Below are 17,744 nucleotides of genomic sequence, written 5' to 3' on the forward strand. Positions count from 1 at the left end.
CCTGTGAAGCTGGCATGGGGACCACTGACTGCAGGCCAGGAGTGAGTGCCCTGCACACCCACGTGTAGGCCCCTCAGGTATCTGAGCCTGGCCTTTGCTCACGGCTCGCTTCTAGGATTGGCACTCAGGGCCCCTTGACATCTCCTGACGCCCATGAGCCCTTGTGTGGCCAGTGTGGGCTTGCCTGGGCTTAGGGCCAGGAGGGAGCAGCGCAGAGAGCCACCTGCCCAACAGTGTCTGGAGGGACACTCCCCTATCTGCCCCCCCCCCCCCGCCGGGAGGGCGGGTCTGTGGTACACAGGCTTGTTGAGCTGCGGGGGAGGGCAGGACATCACTGGAAAGCGTGTGGCCCTCCCTGTCCCAGCGTCCCGGCTGCGTTTCACATCCACAGAGCAGGAAGCAGAAGGGGTGGACACTGCAAATGCCGCACCTGTGTCCATCCCAGCCCCCAGGGGCAGTAGGGCCACCTCTGTCTGGCGTCCCTGGGTGTAGCACCCCATGCCTTGACAAGGCGTGAGAATTTGGCTGCTGGTTCTTTGTGTTTGGCAGGCACAGCAGCCTCCCTGATGCCAGCTTAGCTTCCAAGCCCAGAAAGAACTTGGCAGCTGGGCCCCTTTACCATGCCATGCCTGGCCATGCCCCCATGTGCCTCTCCTGGGTGGCCTTGGAAACTGTCCTGTTGGCTCCTTAAAAGAGAGGCATCTGCAGGTCCTTGCAGGGGTGCTCTGGGTCTCTGAATTTATCCTCTAAAGAAAGCTCCGCACCCCTCTCTGGGCAGCACCTCTCCAAAGCCCTGGAAGACAGGAGAGAAAGCAGTCCGGTGGGGGGATGAGATGACTTGCCCGACATCACTCTCTGCCCCTGGCTGATGGCTGGCGATTGCCCCTAAGCTGTTGTTCCCTCAAACCCACACACCACACACAGTTCACGTACAGGCACGGAAAAAGGAGGCACTTCCGTCCACCTTGGGCTCAGCCGGCCACAGGGACCCCGCCCTAGGCCCAGAGCCATTGGCCGTGGCGGTGGCAAGAGCTGACACTGCCCGCCACTGCAGGACCCCACAGCATCCAGGGGCTCCCCACACCCTACAAAAAAGCCTTAGGAGCGCCTTGACTGCTCCACTGGGGGACCCCGCGTGCCTCCCCGGCTCAGAGGCGCACGAAGAGAGCGGGACTTGGTTCCAGACTAAGGGGGCCCTGGCCCTGAACTGGCGTGGGAGATACTGCGGACAAGCCGGGCACCCCCAGGCAGGCGCCTCGGGCGGCGTGGGCGAGGGCAGGCCGTCAGGTTTCCCGTGTTGGCTAAACTGCTGTGTCCCCCAGCTTTGTCGCAGGGGCGGCAACCCCCAACCCGCGCACCGAGGCTCCAGTCCAGGCCCCAGGACTCGGCAGGCGGTAGCAGCGCGCGGCCCCGCCCCCGCCGCAGCTCCACCCCCGCCCTGCTTTACGGCGGAGGCCGCGGCGTGACGTGGGCGGCCGTACCGCGCCTCCGCCCACCCGGGCACCAGCGCGGGGAGGTGGAGCGGCGTCTGGCGCCACCTGCGCTTCCCGGGCAGGGGCCCACACCATGGCGGGCCTCGCGCCGCGCGTGGACTACTTGGCCGGCTTCAGCTTCCCGGTCGGGGGCCTGGCGGCGGGCAAGCCTCGTGTGCTGCGTCTCGGGGCGGAGATCCTCCTGTCCACCGGAAGGGAGCTCGTCTACGTCTACGACTCGGAAAGAAGGCAACTGACTGTGAGCGTCGGGGCGGCGTCCCGGCCCCGAGGGGTTCGCGGGAGCGGGGAGTGGCCGGCGTTCGCGAGGAGTTTGTTCGGAACTAAAGCCTCCCGCATCCTCTGCCCCCCACACCCAGGCAGTGTACAGATTTCCCGGGCAGGTGTGGCATCTGGAGGTCCTGGCCCTTCGCAGGGTGCTCTTCGTTCTGTGCGCCTGGAGGGGCGTCTATTGCTTGTCTTTGGACCAGGCGAGCAGGTGAGGAGGAGTCATGGGTGGCCCTGCTCCAAAACACCAGCCGGTGGCCTGTGCGACCTGCCTGCCTGTGCACTGGGACAGGACAAGCCCTCACCAGTCCTTTGCGTGGAGACGCAAGGGGACAGTGGGGTCAGACCCAGCTTGGAAGTCATAGGCGTGCCCACCACCAGCCCCCACATCCCCTGACAGGCTGCTGCTGGCGAACCGGGTGCAGGTGGGTGAGCCTGCAGCCAGAAGCAGGACTTACCCCTTGGCCTTGGTGGTCCTGTCTCCTCTGGCCTGACACACCTGGCCAGTGGGTCTCTGTGGTTCCTGAGCCATGCCCAGGGGAGACTGATGTTGCCAGTTGGGCACAGGCACCAGCAAAGAGCCTGGAACAGGCGCTGCTCACTCTGACTTAAGACACAAGAGGGTCCGGTGCCAGCTGTAGAGGTGGCCTCAGGCTCTGACCGGCCTGCACTGGTGAAGCTGTCCCACCCCGGCACCGTGTTCCTCGGCCAGCAGAGCAGTCCATGGGCGGGGGGTGGGGGGTGCCCTGGGGCCAGCTGCTCCCTGCTGAGCCCCCCCCCCCATGCTGCTGAAGGGCTGTGATGGTGGAGGAGACTGCTCCCTGTGAATAGTTCAGAGCCAGGCTGGGAGCAGGTTGTCACGGAGACAGCATGTGAATGTCGAGAGTGATACTTCTCTGTCTTCTCCAAGGTCTGTGAGCCAGAGTGACGGGCATGAGGAGGACAGGGACCTCCCATCCCCTGTTGTCCCCGTGGACCCAGACGCCTGTGTCCTCCCTGATGCCACGCTGTGCACTTTCACTGTGATGGACAGTGTGCTCATCACACTGGCCCAGGGCACCGCCCAGTGGAGGCTGCAGCTGTTCCAGTGTCCTCTTCCGGGGCAGGCCAGGCCCCCCGGCCAGACTGGCGAGGTGGAGCTGTCCGCCTGCCCTGCCCCAGCGGGCAGCCCAGGGGGACCCGAGGCCCCCTCCCCCCGCTTCCTCCCGGTGCTGTGCTGTGTGTCCCCACCAGGCTGGAGGGGCCCCCACAGACTCCAGCATGGTCCCCGAGGCTCCACACTGGAGGCGTCCCTGTTTGGGCTCCTCTTTGGCACTGACGCTGCCCTCCTGGAGTCGCCCGTGATCCTCTGTGGCCTCCCAGGTGGCCAGCTCTGCAGTGTTGTCCTGAAGACCCTGGTCACCTCCAGATTGGCCCCCGGGGACCCAAAGGCCCTCGTCAGGATTCTCCATCACCTGGAGGAGCCTGTCATCTTCATCGGGGCCCTGAGGACAGAGCCACTGCCTGAGGACGTGGAGGACACCTGCTGCGACTGCCTGGTGGCGCTTGGTCACCGAGGCCGGACACTGGCCATCAAGGCCAGCTGGGATGAGGCTGGGAGTCTGGTGCCGGAGATGCGGGAGTACCGCCTGCCGGGGCCTGTGCTCTGTGCCGCCTGCGGCAAGGGTGGCCACGTGTACCACAGCACGCCCTCCAGCCTCTGCCTGGTCGACCTGGCTCGGGCAGGCACCCCCTGGCTGGGGCAGGATGTGCCGCCCAACGGCCCGGGAGGCCTGCCCTCTCTGCCGTGTCCAGCCAGCTTGAGTGTCTGCAGTGTCGTCACCCTCTCGGTGTCACCGAGGTTGCCTGGAGGTGAGAGCCGCTGTGTAAGCCCCAAAACCAAAGACATGGGCGTGGGTGGGACTCCCCTTAACAGTTCTCCGTGAGCTGGAAACCCGACAGGCAGCGTTCTGCTCACCTGGCAGAGCCTCATGGTTGGCGGGCCGTGGCTCGGGGTCTGGGAGGGCCTGACTGTGTTTGCGCCCTGCCTGGGTGGGCCCTGCCCTGGGTGAGCCGGGGCAGGAGCCTCTTTCCGGGACAGGTCTTACACCGCAGGGGGTCTAGGGGAGACTCCAGTGGGTTCACGTTGAGCTGTAATGTTTCTGTCAAAGGCCAGGAAGCGCCTCCTTTGCTCACTGTGGGACCCCTCAGCGAGCGCACCCTGGGCTGGGAGCAGGCGGATTCCGGGGGCTCTAAGCCCAGGCCAGTTCCTGTTAGACGGCCCAGGAGTCAGCCTGAGGCACGCGGCACACCGTGCTAGCAAAGCGGAAGAGATGCTTTGAAGGGGAAAAGCCGCTGTCCACCGCAGAGAGAGGGCCACGTGGTTGGGGGGACGCCGCGGTGAGGCCTGTTTGCTCCTCACGGGCGGGACTCAGGGCCTTGGCAGTCCTGGCCTTGGGGTAGGCAGATCTCCCCATTTCCTGGAGCGCCCCCTGGTCGCCCAAAGCCAGAGCGGTCAGGGCAACACCAGAGGGACCACTGGCCAAGCAGAGTGAGAGTGAGAGCGAAGAGCACACAGAGCTCACTTCTCTCCTGAAACCTCGGAGCAGCTGCGTCCAGGCCACCTGCCGAAGGCCGAGCTGTGTGCGGCTGAGACGGCGCCTCACGTGGGTCCTCGTTGGGACCCAACGAGTTTAGCCCCATCTGTGTCCAGTGTGCCACCTTGGTGCCACCTGCACTGTGTGGGCAACCTCTCCTGGGAGTCTTTTCTTTTTTTAAACAGGGGAGGTTGGACTGGTCACTAACTTTGGAGAAACACGGCAGAAGAGGGGCTTTACTTTTTTTTTTAAGATTTTATTTATTTATCTTTAGAGGGGAAGGGAAGGAGAGAAATGTCAATGTATGGTTGCCTCTCATGAGTCCCCTGCTGGGAACTGGCCTGCAATCCAGGCATGTGCCCTGACTGGGAATCGAACCTCGATTGTGTGGTTCGCAGGCCTGTGCTCAATCCACGGAGCTACACCAGCCAGGGCTTTGCCTGGGAGTGGTTTTATGCCAGCGCTGGTTTGGGGTTGGGGAGGCTGTGCAGCTGTCAGCCCCCTGCCTCTGTCCATCTTCAGGGGGAGCCGAGCTCCTGGCCCTATCTGCCCAAGGCCGCCTGCTGAGCTGCCGCTTGGAGCAGAGCCCTGAGGCACTGCGGCCCACCAGAGGAACCATGGTGGCCACTGGCCGGAGGATGAAGGGTTTGCTCTGTGGCATTGGCACTGTCTCGGAGAGGTGAGCAGCAGGCGATGTCCTCGGGAGGCGGCGTCCTGGGTGTGTACACTGGTCCAGGCCAGACCCGTCACTTCACCTCTGGACCCTGGCAAGAGCCCCAGACACCGAGTGGCCGAGGAAAGGCTGGCTCCCTGGGGAGACGAAAGGGGCCGGCACCGCGTCCCGCCGCCGCCCCCCCCCCCCGCCCCGGTCTGCCTGGTGCAGCCGTGGAGACCCTCCCCGCGGGCTGCCCTCCCGCACCCTGCACCACTGCCAGCAGCTCCGCCCCGTCTGCGCCCTCGCCACCCTCCTGGGGACGAGTGAGTGTCCTTCGGCCCCAGACCCGGCCAGTGAGGGTCCTGTCCACAGTGGTGGCCACTCTTGGGCTGTCATGGTGGCTGCAGAGGGGCAGGGGGACCCTCCCATCATAGGGACCCCTCCCCCCCAGCAGGGAGGCCTGCCCCAGCACGGGCACCATCTGGCTCCTGTGTCCCTGGCCAGGACAGCAGGCTCCCGGGCCCAGATGGCTGCGGCTGGCACTGGGGGACCGGGAGGGCTGCTCCTTGGGGCAGGTGCTCCTCGCTCGGTGCTGCTGGGGCCACGTTCCGGTTCCTTTTACCCCTGGGAGCACGGGGCGCACCCTCCACCTCAACTCCCTGCTCCTCCCTGGGGCCCGCTGCTCTTCCTAGGATGTCTTCCCTGAAGAGGGCCGTCAGCCAGCGAAACAGGGCCCTGACGTGTCTCAACGAAGCCATGAACGTGAGTTGCGCTCTGCTGTCCCACCGGGAGGGCCCCCGGCCCATCTCATGCACGACCACCACCGCCTGGAGCCGCCGGGAGCTGCAGGACGTGCTGACCGCCACCTGCCTGCTGGAGAACAGCGGCGGCCCCCACCTGGGCCGGGGCTGGGCGCTGTGCGTCCAGGTGCTCCCCGGCGGCCCGGCCTCAGACCCGGAGGCGGCTGGCTCGGCTGTGACCTACACCGTCCCTGTGGACCAACTCGGTCCCGGTGGTCGGCGTGAGGTGACGTTGGCACTGGACCTGGGCAAGGACTGCGTGCTGGACCTGCCCGTGACGGTGTGCTGTGCTCTCTTCTACAGCCTCAGGGAGGTGCTAGGCGGGGCCCTGGCCCCCTCGGGCTCTTTTGAGGATGCCTCCGGGGATGGGGTCCCGCCCGACACCCTGCCCGGGCAGGGGGGCATCTGCCTGCCACTGAGTGCGCACACAGTGGACCTGCTACAGGGCCTGCGCTTCCCTGGCCTGGCCGCGCCCCATGCGCAGGCCCTGGGGACCTGCTACAGGGCCTGCGCTTCCCTGGCCTGGCCGCGCCCCATGCGCAGGCCCTGGGGCCATCGGGTCCCACCCTCAACCCCGTGGACACCTTCCTGGAGGCCTGCCGCAGGCCCGGCAGCCACCCAGCACAACCCGAGTCCCTGGGGGCCGAGTCCCTGCCCCCCTCTGTGGCTGCCATCACAGTGTCCGCAGAGCTGCTCAGAGCCGCCTGGGGGCACAGGTACTCAGGTTCGTGATGCCGCCTGGCTTCCTCTGGCCTCCAGGCCCCGCGGCCTGCGAACTGGGGGGTCAGCCTCGCTGTCCCGGGGCGCATCTGAGCTCACGGCCTGCGCCTCTGACCTTCAGGTGTGTCCCTGCCCTGTGCCACCCTGCAGTGGCTGCTTGCTGAGAACGCTGCCGCGGACATCGTGAGGGCCCAAGAGCTGTCCTCTGTCCAGGGCGTGGCCCCGGATGGCACCGACATTCGTCTCACTGTGCGCGAGGCAAGTTGGGGGTTGGCCTTGATGGCAGCTGTCCTCGGAGTGGGGTCTCCAGGCACCTTTGCTCAAAAGGAACCTGCCTCCTGTGCCCACCGGAGCACACAGTCGGCTGTGCCCGGGAGGCATTGGTGGGGCTGCAGCCCGCCCAGCTCTCCGAGTGTGAGACCCCACTTCCCCAAGCTGCTGGCACGTCTGGCCCATCCCCCCAGGTCGCAGAAATCGTTCCCAGTAGCCAGGGCAGCCAGGACACGCGCCCCCTTGGGGGATGTCACCTTGACCTTGGGGAGCCGCTGCTACCCACAGCGCATCTCTTCGCGGTCAGGCCAAGACCCAGTGGGTGCCACACACCTCATGGACACCAGAGAAAGGGCGGCTAGTGCCAGCGACCCTCCTGGAGTCCCCAAGTCGGGGGCCTCGTGTGGTGTCCTGTACGTCTTCAGCTCAGAGTCATTGGAGCTCCTGGGAGGGCCCTTGGCTGACCTCAGCTGCCTGGCCTGCTCCCTGTGTTCACACTGAACCCTGCTGTCAGAGGCCCTGGGGGTGTGGGGATCGTGAGCAGTGTCTGGGCGAGTCCCAGCCGTCCCCTCGGTCCAGGGGGCATTGCTGTTGGGCGGGGCACCCAGCCCGAGTGCCCTTGGGCACGGAGCCTCGCCCAGGCCGGGGAGCTGCGGGTGGACTCGGGCTGCTCCCGTGCCACAGGTGGCGGTGACTGGCCTGTGCCCTGCGGGGCCCCTCCAGGCTGCGGAGATCCAGGTGGAGAGCCGCTTTCTGGCCAGCATGTGTGGGGCACACAGCGCCATCGTCAGAAGGATGAAGGTGCGCCGCTCGGCCAGGGCCACTGCAGCGGGTGGGCTCCCCTCGTCTCTTCTCCAGGGGCACACACGTGCGGGCCGGTGGGGTCCTCTCCTCACACTCCTGGCAGCCGTCCTCAAGGGCGCCCAGGACGCACTCAGCCAGCAGGCAAAAGCGAGAGGTTTCTGCTTCGCACCAGCTGGGGTCTGCTGGAGGTTCCTGCGCCTGGCTGGCTGAGCAGAGGCCACCCCTGGGGTTGGACACCCTGGGCTCGCCCAGGACGGGGCGTCGGCTCAGTGGAGCCTGCGGGGCGGGGCGGGGCTGGGGCTGGGGCTGGGGCCAGCCTGGCACAGTCCTGGTGGCCCCAGCACCACGCGGGGCCGTGTCTGCGTTCCAGAGAAAGTCTGTTGGTGGTGCCCTCAGCCCGGCTACTCTGCTTGGGGGCCACACCGCACCAGCCCATTTTGGTGATTTTCCTTAAGCGGGGTCTGCACAAGGGCTTGACCAGGGACGGGCACTTGCTGCCGGGCCGCAACCCAGCCCCCCGGAGTCTAAACCCATAGTCAGCTCTGACGAGGGACTGAGGCCTGTCCTAGACTTCAGCGAGCCGGTCACCTGCACAAGCCCAGGCCAGCGACTCTGATGACCACCTTCTGTGCCTCCCTGACCTTTCTGTGACACTTCTACTCCTGTCCTGCCACGACCCGGCTGGCCTCCTTGCTGCTGTGACTGGCTGCCCCCGCCCCCGGCACATGCCCAGGCTTAAGGGCTGGTCTGGACCTGCAGGCAGCAGGGTGGCCCCAGGGCAGCAGTGGGGGTGACATTGAGCAGGACAGGGAGCTGCTCTGGGTTTGGGGGTCCCTGCTGCACGTGTGGCATCTTCCTGGGCCCCTGCTGTTCTCCCTCAGGCCTGAGTCTCCTCAGGGCTCTGTCCCGGAGGTAGCAGGGACCTTGCGCTCTACCCCCATCTGCAGCTGGGACCTGACCCCTGGGAGCTGGGGTGCGGGTGGCTTCCTCTAGAGAGCCGTGCTGGGGCCGCGCCACAGTGGCCAGAGTGGCTGGCTGGGCTGGCGTGAAGGCCTGGAGCGGGGCGGGGGGCGCTCAGGGCCTATGGGAGGCAGGCCCGGGGGGAATAAGGGCTGTCCAGCTCGAGGCCGGTGGACAAGGACCGGGAACTGTGGCGTTGCCGGGCGCCCCCCAGTAACCGCCTCTTGTCCCCCAGAGGATGGTGGTGGAGCAGGCTGCCCAGGGCTCCAGCCCGCCTGACCTCTGCGCTCAGCACCTGCACCAGATCCAGGCCAGTTGCGAGGTGAGGCCCCTTGGGAGTTCTGGCTCCAAACCTCCCAGCAGCCCTGAGGGTGGAGCTGGCCAGGCGCCTGTGTTGCCCTCAGAACTTGGGGCGGGTTGTGCTCATTCTGTCTGTGCGCCACACACACACACACAGCTGTTGGCTGGGACCCTCCTGTCACCTGGGAGTTGTGGGCTTCTCTTCAGCCAAGCCACACTCTTGTCCTGAGGGGACTTCAGGGGCCAGGCAAGGAGGCCTGCTCTTCCAGGGGGCAAATGAGCCTGTTTTCTGGCCCCCTGCCCTGTCTCAAGTAGGGTCGGTGTGGGACGGGCGTCCCCGAGGGGATGTGGCGGGGCCTAGCTCTCGCCCCCACTGTGCCCGCAGGCGCTGCTGCGGCAGGTGCGGACCCTGCGGGACCAGCGCTGCATGGAAGACGAGGCTGGCCCCGCCTCGGAGAGGCTCCTGCAGGTGTACCGGCAGCTGCGCAGCCCCGGCCTCCTCCTGCTGTGACCGCCTCCAGGAGCGCCCACCCCTTCCAGCGCCGAGTCAGGGCACCGGGCCCACCCTTCCCTCCTCCCACAGCTGCCTGCTGTCTCCACCCTCACCCTGTTGCTGCTGAGCAGTGTCCCCCGGAGTGTGGAGGTTGGGTCAGCGATGTCTGCTCCACTCACAAGCTCAGGACCTTGGGCTGGACCCCAGAGTAGGAGCTTTGTGGCCCTGGGTGGCTCTTGGAGGCCAGGGAGAGACCGCCTAGGAGTGGGACCTGGGGCGGGTGTGGGTCTGCCTGCCACTGCGCCTGGAGGTGCCGCCTCCCAACAGCAGCCTGCCACCCACTGCGGATGCCTGGGCCCTGCCCCTGCACTGCTGGGGTGCTGCCCGTGATGCAGCACAAAGACGGGGCAGGGGGGCTTCAGGCGGCCTATGGCCAGGTCACCCCCCTTCCCCCACCGAGCACTGCCAGGGTTCCATGGAGGGGGGGACCCTGGTGCCAGTGCTTCCCGTGTTTGGGGAAGTGACGCCTGGATGTCACATGGTGCTGGGGGGGTGGGCTGTGAGGGCCCCGCTGCCACCTCAATTGACCTTTCTGTGAACTGCCTCTGCTTCCATTGGTTGTGTTACCCGCGCCCGCCCCCACCCAGTGAGTGAGTGTTTAGACCCGGGTTCCTGGGTGCCCCTTGCCCGGCACCAGGTGTGCTGTGTGCTGGGTTCTCCGTGGCCCTGGGGTGAAGCACTGCCTGGGGAATAAAGGGGAAGCTGGGTAAACCTGGAGAGGGCAGGGGACGTGGGGCACGATGCTGGAGACCACCAGGGCACAAGCCACAGGGCGGTGCCTGGCCAAGGTGTTCGAGCTGGCGTGTGCAGGTGCCAGGTGGGGCCTGTGGTGGCTCAGCGTGGGAAGGGGCGGTGGGCTGGTTGCCGCGAAGTACCCCACACGCAGCTCCAGCCCACCTCAGCCACGGCACCACCCTCTGCACCCAGTCCCAGCCTGCACTCCCCATCCGGGGTGTCAGGGCCGTGTAGGGCCCACCCTCTGCAGTGGCTGCAGTGGCTGAGGTCACTGAGGAGGGAGCCCCTGGGGGTGGGTCCGAGAGCCCATGAGCGTGACACTGGGATTCCTGCCTGGTGAGCTTGCCTTCCAGCCCTGACCCTCCTTCCCTCCCCAGACGCCACCAGGGGGCAGCACAGGCCGCAGCTCAGCAGCTTCCTGTCTCTCGGGCTTCTGGGTTCCAGGTCTGCTGCCCAAGTTAACCGGTGCCCTCCTCGGGCCCCTAGCCCCTGACCCGGCCCTCGGTCGTCCCTAGGGTGAGGGGACCAGGCCCAGGGGTTCCTTGAGGAGGGGCTGCAGGGAGCCTTAGGAAAGACCTAGCAGAGCCTGCGCCCCCAGGTCCCCTCTGGGCCCCTCCTCCCTCCCTCAGCCTGGCCCTGTATGTGGGACCTTCACTGGTACCTGCTGTGCACCTCCTCCCTGCCGCCCGTCCTCTGAGTGTTCCCCTCCTGGGGCCACACTGGTGGGACTCAGTGGAGGGGCTTGGCCTGGTGGGGAGGGGCCTCTTCCCCAGGTGAGCTCTGTCCTTCCCTGGTCTCCCTGTCTCTGGGCTCCAGCCCTTTGCTCAGGCTGTCTCCCAGCCTCCATCGCCTTCGTTCTCATGGTCCTGACCAATCCCAGGGGGCACATCTCCCATCTCAGAAGCTCCAGGTCACATGGCCCATCCAAGGGGCATCAGCCTGGGTGGGGGCTCTGGGTACTGGCTGCTCTGGGCAGGCGCACGGGTGAACCAGGACCTTGTCCCATCAGCCACAGTGGCCTGGAGCGGCGGGGGGGCAGCCAGCTGTAGGCCAAGGCCCTCTGTGCAGCTGGGGTGGGCTCGGCCTGAGAGCCCCTTTCCTGGGGTGAGGGCGGGTCTGGGGGCAGTGGGGCAGCTGCCTGAGCCGGGAAGGGCCTTTTCCTCTGGCCCTCCTTCCACGGGGGGTGGGAGGGGGGACTGTGGGGTAGTTTGTCCACCAAATGCTTCTGGGGTTCCCTAAGATCCTGCCCCGGTGCTGGGAGCAGCGATGCTCTGTGGGGACACACTGACCCCAAAGATCCTCCAGCTGGTCCACCTTGCAGGGCCTCCCAGGTGGTGGTGGGGGGCGGGACAAACGGAGGAGCGCTCACCCACCCATTCCTGTGGTTGTGCACAGGGCCACGTGACCCGCTGGGCCTTCCTCCTGGACAGGCCCCCACGCTGCGTGTCCTGGACACGAGAGCTGGGGAAGTGGAACATACCCACAGGACCCACAGAGGGCCGCGGTGGGCGAGGACGCGTTTCAGGGGCTCTGTGCCGAGTAACCAGGTGAGGCCCCCTGCCCCACAGCGCTGACACGCCGCGCCCACCCAGAGCCGCAGCAACGAGCCGGACAGCCACTGAGACAGACACGGTTTAATGGGTAACCAGGGTCCCGTGCTCAGTACTCCCAGAGCGCCACCCCGGCGGGCACGTCCGCGTCCGCGCGCAGCAGCCCTGAGGCGCCGCCGCGCAGGTACTTGCCGTTCCGGGCGCGGATGGCCAGGCGGCCGCGCTCGCGGAACTCGAAGAGGAAGTCCTCGGCGCGCTCGCCGTCGCTGCACACGCTGCCGTGGCTGCCGGTGTGCCAGAACCCGCAGCGCCCTGCAGAGCAAGCGGGTGTCGGCGGGGCGCTCCCTGCGCTCGCGCGGTCCCACCCGCGCGCTGCCCTGGCTCCCCGCCCCGCACCTCGGATCTGGTAGGCGCCATCGCTGAAGCTCAGGTGGAAGACGTCGTAGACCGAGCGGTTGGTGTCCAGCTGGTTGGAGCCGCGGCGGTGGCACACGAAGCCGTCCAGGCCGCGCAGCACCAGGATGGGCCGATTGATGAGTTTGAGGACGAACTCCTCGTCCTCGCCTGCAGGGGGAGCCATCCCTGTCCTAGCCGGTCGGGCGGGGCGCCGCGGGCTCCCCGGGGAGAGCTCCCCGCAGGCTGGGGTTCGTGCGCCCAGGTCTGCCATTGCCAGCGTCCTCCGCAACCTCGCAAGGGGCCTGCTGCACCCCAGCCTGGGCGCCCCAAAGGTGTCGTGGGGAGAAGGGTGCTCTGGGACCTAACTGCTCGGCTGATGGCTGATGTCCACGGGTACGGTCTGGACCAGCCAGTGCCTGGGACGGCAGCCAGTCCCCGGGAGGGGGCGGGGCTGCTCTTGGTGGACGGACACAGGGTCTCTGGGCAGGTGGGGAGTGCTCACCCACGAAGTCGCTGATGGCCGCCAGCTGCCCATTCTTCTTCATGCACACGTAGCGCCCATTACTGGCCTTGAGGGCCACCCGCCGGCCTCGCCACTCCATCTCAAACATGGTGCTGGCCGAGCTGAAGGGGCAGGGCAAGGTCCCTTCAGAGCAGCGGGGGCTTCCCGCACCCCGCCAGTGCAACACTGCCTCCCAGGGGGCGGGTCAGGTACTTGCTTCCCTGCGGTAGGCCCGCTAAGAGCTCTCCCCACCCGGTGGTCCTTCTTCCCAGGGGGCTGCTGCAAGATCTTCAGGGAGGAGGGCAGCGGGTGTAGGGATGGCCCACTCACACTTGGGTGGCCGTGGCCTGGATACCCCCGTGGGTTACCAGGGCCCAGTAGCCCCCGGTGCTGGAGTAGAAGGTGCACTTCTTTGTCTCCCGGTCAATCTGCATTAGGAAGGTCTCGTGGTCCAGCTCTTCGTCCTGGTTGGCTGAGACGTTGACCCCTGGGGGGAGGAGAAGGGAAGCCCCTCACGCCTCTCCCTGGGTGGGTGGGGAGCAGACGGGTGGGGAGGCAACTCTTGGGGCAACCCTGAAGCCAGAGGGGCTCATCTAGAACCTGAGAGGGTTCAGAAGGTCCTCCTCAGAGGGTCTGGGCTCTCGGCACCCAGGGCCGTGGGGGTACGTGGCGGCCGGATGCCGCTCCCCCAGCTCCGGCCTCAGCCAGGAGCCGGCCCTTCCGTGCGGGCAAATCCCCAGCCCTGCTAATCAGCAGGTAATCTGCCTGCTCCCGCTGCTGGCCCAGCACTCACGCCAGCCTCTATTTATATCTCGCCCCTCAGGTGCACTGTGGGCGCGGGCCCCTGTCCTTCCAGGGGCTGTGGCTCGGGGCACAGCCAAGGCCTGGGGCCCACTCTCAGGTACTGGGCAGGGGCTGGTCCCTTGCCACCTCCCCAGACCGTCACTCATTGTCTGGGGCCTCCCTGGTGTCCTAGGGAGGGCCAAGGCTACTGAGGCTTTCCCTGGGGTCTTGGGTCAGGGACAGAGGCGTGTCCATGCTCGGATGGGGACAGCTGGCAGGCTCTGGGGCCTCCCTAGTATCTTCCCATAAACTGAGTTTCTGTTTCCATGGCAACCGGCCAGTCTGAATGGTGTGGCAGGTCACAGAGGCCCCCGTCAGACCTCAGACCCCAGAATGCCCAGCTGGGAGCCTGGGGGGTCAAGGCCAGATCTTGTCCCACCCTGCTCCCCCCAGCGAACAGGCTGAGCACGAGGCCAGGCTGGGCTTCCCTTGCTCCCTCCACAGGCCCCAGGCTGGGCCTCCCCTCCCACTCGGGTCACTGCCCAGAGGCGAAGATGGCCAGGCCAGTGTCTTCAGGGCCATCCCCACCTTCCACCCGGCAGCGAGCACGAACATCACCGTGTGCGCCCAGCACTCCAGGCTCGTGTCGGGGGTAGCACAGAAAACATTCCTTCCCTCCCGGCACCGATGGTCCTCGGGGAGTGGCAACAACTGGTGTGTCCCATGCATGTGACCAATCAGAGCCAGGGCTGGGGTGGGCCTCCTGGGGAAGGTGACTGGGAAGCAGAGCCGAGGGGCCGGGGACAGTTTCGCAGGTGCTAACAGGGCAGGGCTGGGCTGCACGCCCCACAAGGCCCTACAGACAGATGGGGCCCGGGGGCTCCCTGTCACACAGCCACGTGGGGGCCTCGACCTCAAGGTGGGAGACCCCGCACAGGGCCCAGCACCCAGGAGGAGGTGGCTGGGCATCGGGCGGGTGAGCACCAGCGGGCTCTGCAGGGTGACAGAAGAGTTGCCCTCACCCCTGTGAAGACTCGAGGGGAGCTCCGGCCCCTCTTTCCTCCGGCTGTGTCCCGTCCGGACCTGAGGCTGGGACCAGGAGGACACCTGCCAGCGGTCAGGGCTGCCCTCCAGGGAGTGGGTCCTCAGAGGGGAATGAGCAAAGGGCTTTGGTGGTGCTGCTGCCGAGCCGGCAAGACGTCCTGCCTGGGACCGCCCTCCCCCGTGCCTCCAGAAACCCCTTTAGAGGACATACTCGATGTCCTGCTGGGTTCGCCAGTTCGTGGCCATCTTTCTGGCACTCTCGGAAAGACGCTGACCGCCGTACTCCACGCCACAGCGTCAGTGTGGGGGGGCGGGGGGGCCGGGCAGTGTCACAGGAAGGAGAAAGCGGGCGGTTGCGGGAGGGGCCGGGTTTAGGGGCCGCCTGGGGCCCAGGTGCCGCCACTCTGCAGAACCCGCTGCTGCAGCTGCGGCAGGACGGGCCCCAGGACTGAGGTGCCCCATCCTCCTGACACCCTGCGTGCCAAGTCACCCAGAACCTCTGGGGATGGGCCAGGGGCTGTCAGGCTCATTGTGAGGAAAGTGGGGAGGCGAGAGCGGGTCCCCTCGGTGTCTGCGGCAGGCGGTGGGTCTGGGAGCTGGCCACCATTCCAGAGTGGCCCAGTGACTGGGAAGTGGTTTCTACAGTCCTGTCCCTCACCACCACCATCACCAACACCATCAACACTGCCACCGTCACTGCCAACATCACCACTACACCACCACTGCTAGAATTGCCAGGAGCACCTGCAGCGCCCCCCCCCCTGGTCACCACAGCCACCCTCACGGCCACCTCCACCTCCAGTGGCACCAGGAGTCTGGCTGGAGGGCTGAGTCCATACAGACACTGCAGCCAGCGCCTCCGCTGACCCAGAGGGGGTCTTCCGCATCACAGCCCACGTGTCACTGGCCAACCAGGCACCTGGAGTGCAGGGCCTGTGGTGGGAGGGGGTGGGGCCGTCCACCTGCAGTCAGAGCCCAGGGCCGGGCCACACACCTGGATGCGTCTAGTCGGGAGGTTGTGGAGCACCCGCCCCTGGGCTGGCCTGGCCTGGAGGACGCCACCACAGGCAGGGCCCCTCGGGCCACAGCAAGGCCACTGCTCCCAGGTGCTCACGTCGGGGCCCCTGCTGTCTGGATGGAGGGGTCCTGTGCCAGGTCAGGGTCCCTCCTGGGTGCACAGGCCCAGGAGCCCGAGTGAGAGGCAGCTGAGGCTGCTGGCCTGGGCCTCGGGGTGGCCCCTAGCAGCACGGGGTCGCTCTGGGACCCCGGCCCCCTAGTTGGCAAGCAGGAACTGTCCCCATGTGTTCGACTGTGTGTGGAAGGGCCTGCCGGTCACATGGAGCAGGTGACCAATGACCCGGGAGGCAGTGGGGCCAGGCTGAACCCAACAGGCGGGCAGACAGAGCCTTCCCGCCAAGAAGCACGGCCCCGGGGTGCCGTCTGTGCCCTGCATCCCCTGGGCCCCGTCCTGGAGGGACCCCAGGTCCTGCCCCATTCACCCGGCTCGGCCACGTGAGGGTGTGCGACCACGGCTCTGCCCACCCCTTGCTTCACTGGCTCCTTGCCTGGCCTTGGCACCCTTCCCAGTTTCCTTTAAGTTCAGAAAGTGCGGTGGTGGGCGAGAAGGAGCGGGAGCCAGGGATGGTCCAGGGCAGGCAGGGCACCGCCTGTGGAGCGTTCAGCAGCGCCCAGCTGGCCTGACGTGGAGCCCCTCCCTTCTGACCCCACAGCCAGCAGCCCTTCTGGCTGACCCCACTGTGGCCCACGGCCCGCCCACCTGCGTCCAGCCCCACTGGCTGCACCACTGGGCCGCCAGGCCGTGCCCCGCCGCACCGCCTCACCTTGCCGCACGGACACATAGCGGTGGTTGGCAGCCACCAGCACGACCTGTGGGTGACTCTCCTCCAGGTCGAACAGCTCGTCCTTGCCCGGCCGAGTGTTGCGGCCAGCCCGGAGCGTGCCGGCAGGCCCCACCGGCGCCAGGTAGCGGCCGTCGCAGTCCTTGAAGGCCAGCTTGCCGGCCTTGAACTCCAGGGTGTAGCGGGCGCGGGCCTCCGGCTCCCAGACGAGGCGGCCGTCGCTGCGCAGGTAGCGGCTGTCGCAGGACCTGAGGCAGTATTGCCGGCTCCGGAAGATGAGCGTGATGAGCGCGTCCACGCCCCACGGCGTGTTGCTGTCTGCCGCGATCTCGTCCTCCTGGGGGCACAGGTGCGCGTAGCGCCGCCGGCTCACGCTCAGCAGGTGGGCCTGCGGGTGGATGGCCAGGTGCACCGTCCACAGCTCCGCCGGGGAGATGGCGGTGGCGAAGCAGGACAACCGGTCCTCGGTGCCACCGAAGAAGCGGCCGTGCGGCTCCGACTGCAGCGCCCAGCGCCCGTCGGGCTGTGGCAGCACCAGGAAGCGGCAGTCCGGGCCGGGCCGCTCTGCCTCGCAGGCCACACGCCCGTCCTCCTCGGCCGACAGGTAGCGGCCCAGGTGGCTGCTGCGGAACAGCACGGCGGTGCCCTGGCCAGGGTCGGGCTCCAGCACCCACGTCTGCTTCCTCTTGAGGCTGGGCGCGGAGGCATTGACCTTGAAGCCGAAGCTCTCTGCTGTCAGGTAGCGGTCGGTGTCGTTAACCAGGCCGAACTGGATCTTCAGCACCTGGTGCAGGCCGTTGGTGGGCATCTTGGGGAGGGCCCGGCAGGGGCCTCCAGCTCTCGGACAGCTCTCTCTGGGCACTCACGGCCCCCAGCGGCCCCCAGAGGCCCGGCTCCGCTGGGCTGGCCCGCGGCCCCCAGGTCCTGCCAGTGTCATGGACCTGCTGCCTGCTCGGACGCTGCCCTGACCAGTGGCTGTGGGCCCAGGCAGCTCTTACATGACCAGCGGGCAGGAGAGGGCGGGTGGGAGGCGGATCAGACCTGGGCCGGCTTAGGGGAAGCGGCTGCCCATCCTCACCCCGGCTTGGATTTCAGCTGCTCCCGGGCTGCAGCGGGCCGAAGCCGGGTCCCTGGGGCTGGACGGTGCCCCCGCTGAGGGCCCGACCTGCTCTGTGTGGTCCCCAGTGGCTGCTGCGGCCCGGGTTCTGGCCCCGTGTCCCACCTCGTGGCCCTGGCACCTCTTGGCTCTCTCCTCCTTGCCACCCACCTCAGGGCCCCCAGACCCACCACATGGACCCGCCAGCCCTGCCCAGCGCCATCCTGGTGCACTGAGAGCGCCCGGTGGAAAACACGGCTCGGCCGCAACCCGATCACAGCCCTCCACCCTCGGCGGCCGAGAGAGCCTGGCCAGATCCAGTTACCACCTCTCTGACTCCTGCCACCAGGAGCGCCGCAAAGCCCCCCACCTGGGGGCCACAGC

At 67.3% G+C, this 17,744-nt stretch overlaps 2 protein-coding genes across 3 annotated transcripts; one reads left to right on the top strand and one right to left on the bottom strand.

Moving 5' to 3' along the window:
- Positions 1-1,497: 1,497 nt before the first annotated feature.
- FAAP100 (FA core complex associated protein 100) lies at positions 1,498-9,933 on the top strand. Its single transcript, XM_037068445.1, has 10 exons — positions 1,498-1,731; positions 1,850-1,968; positions 2,668-3,608; positions 4,856-5,012; positions 5,681-6,272; positions 6,332-6,512; positions 6,630-6,766; positions 7,463-7,579; positions 8,778-8,864; positions 9,228-9,933. The coding sequence occupies exons 1-10, from the start codon at positions 1,567-1,569 to the stop codon at positions 9,351-9,353; spliced, it is 2,622 nt and encodes an 873-aa protein (XP_036924340.1). The 5' UTR covers positions 1,498-1,566; the 3' UTR covers positions 9,354-9,933.
- A 1,813-nt stretch (positions 9,934-11,746) lies between these two features.
- On the bottom strand, positions 11,747-17,744 carry FSCN2 (fascin actin-bundling protein 2, retinal). Of its 2 annotated transcripts, none has more exons than XM_037068677.1 (5): positions 16,247-17,744; positions 12,909-13,065; positions 12,579-12,700; positions 12,077-12,262; positions 11,747-11,992 (listed from the first exon to the last, which is right to left on the bottom strand). In XM_037068677.1, the coding sequence occupies exons 1-5, from the start codon at positions 17,070-17,072 to the stop codon at positions 11,790-11,792; spliced, it is 1,494 nt and encodes a 497-aa protein (XP_036924572.1). In that variant the 5' UTR covers positions 17,073-17,744; the 3' UTR covers positions 11,747-11,789. The 2 variants fall into 2 exon arrangements, with proteins under 2 accessions (XP_036924572.1, XP_036924580.1); XM_037068685.1 differs by having other exon boundaries at positions 12,077-12,244; positions 16,247-17,740.

This window comes from Sturnira hondurensis, unplaced genomic scaffold (assembly GCF_014824575.4).
Source record: "Sturnira hondurensis isolate 20B ecotype Veracruz unplaced genomic scaffold, ASM1482457v3 Scaffold0001221, whole genome shotgun sequence".
NCBI lineage: Eukaryota > Metazoa > Chordata > Mammalia > Chiroptera > Phyllostomidae > Sturnira > Sturnira hondurensis.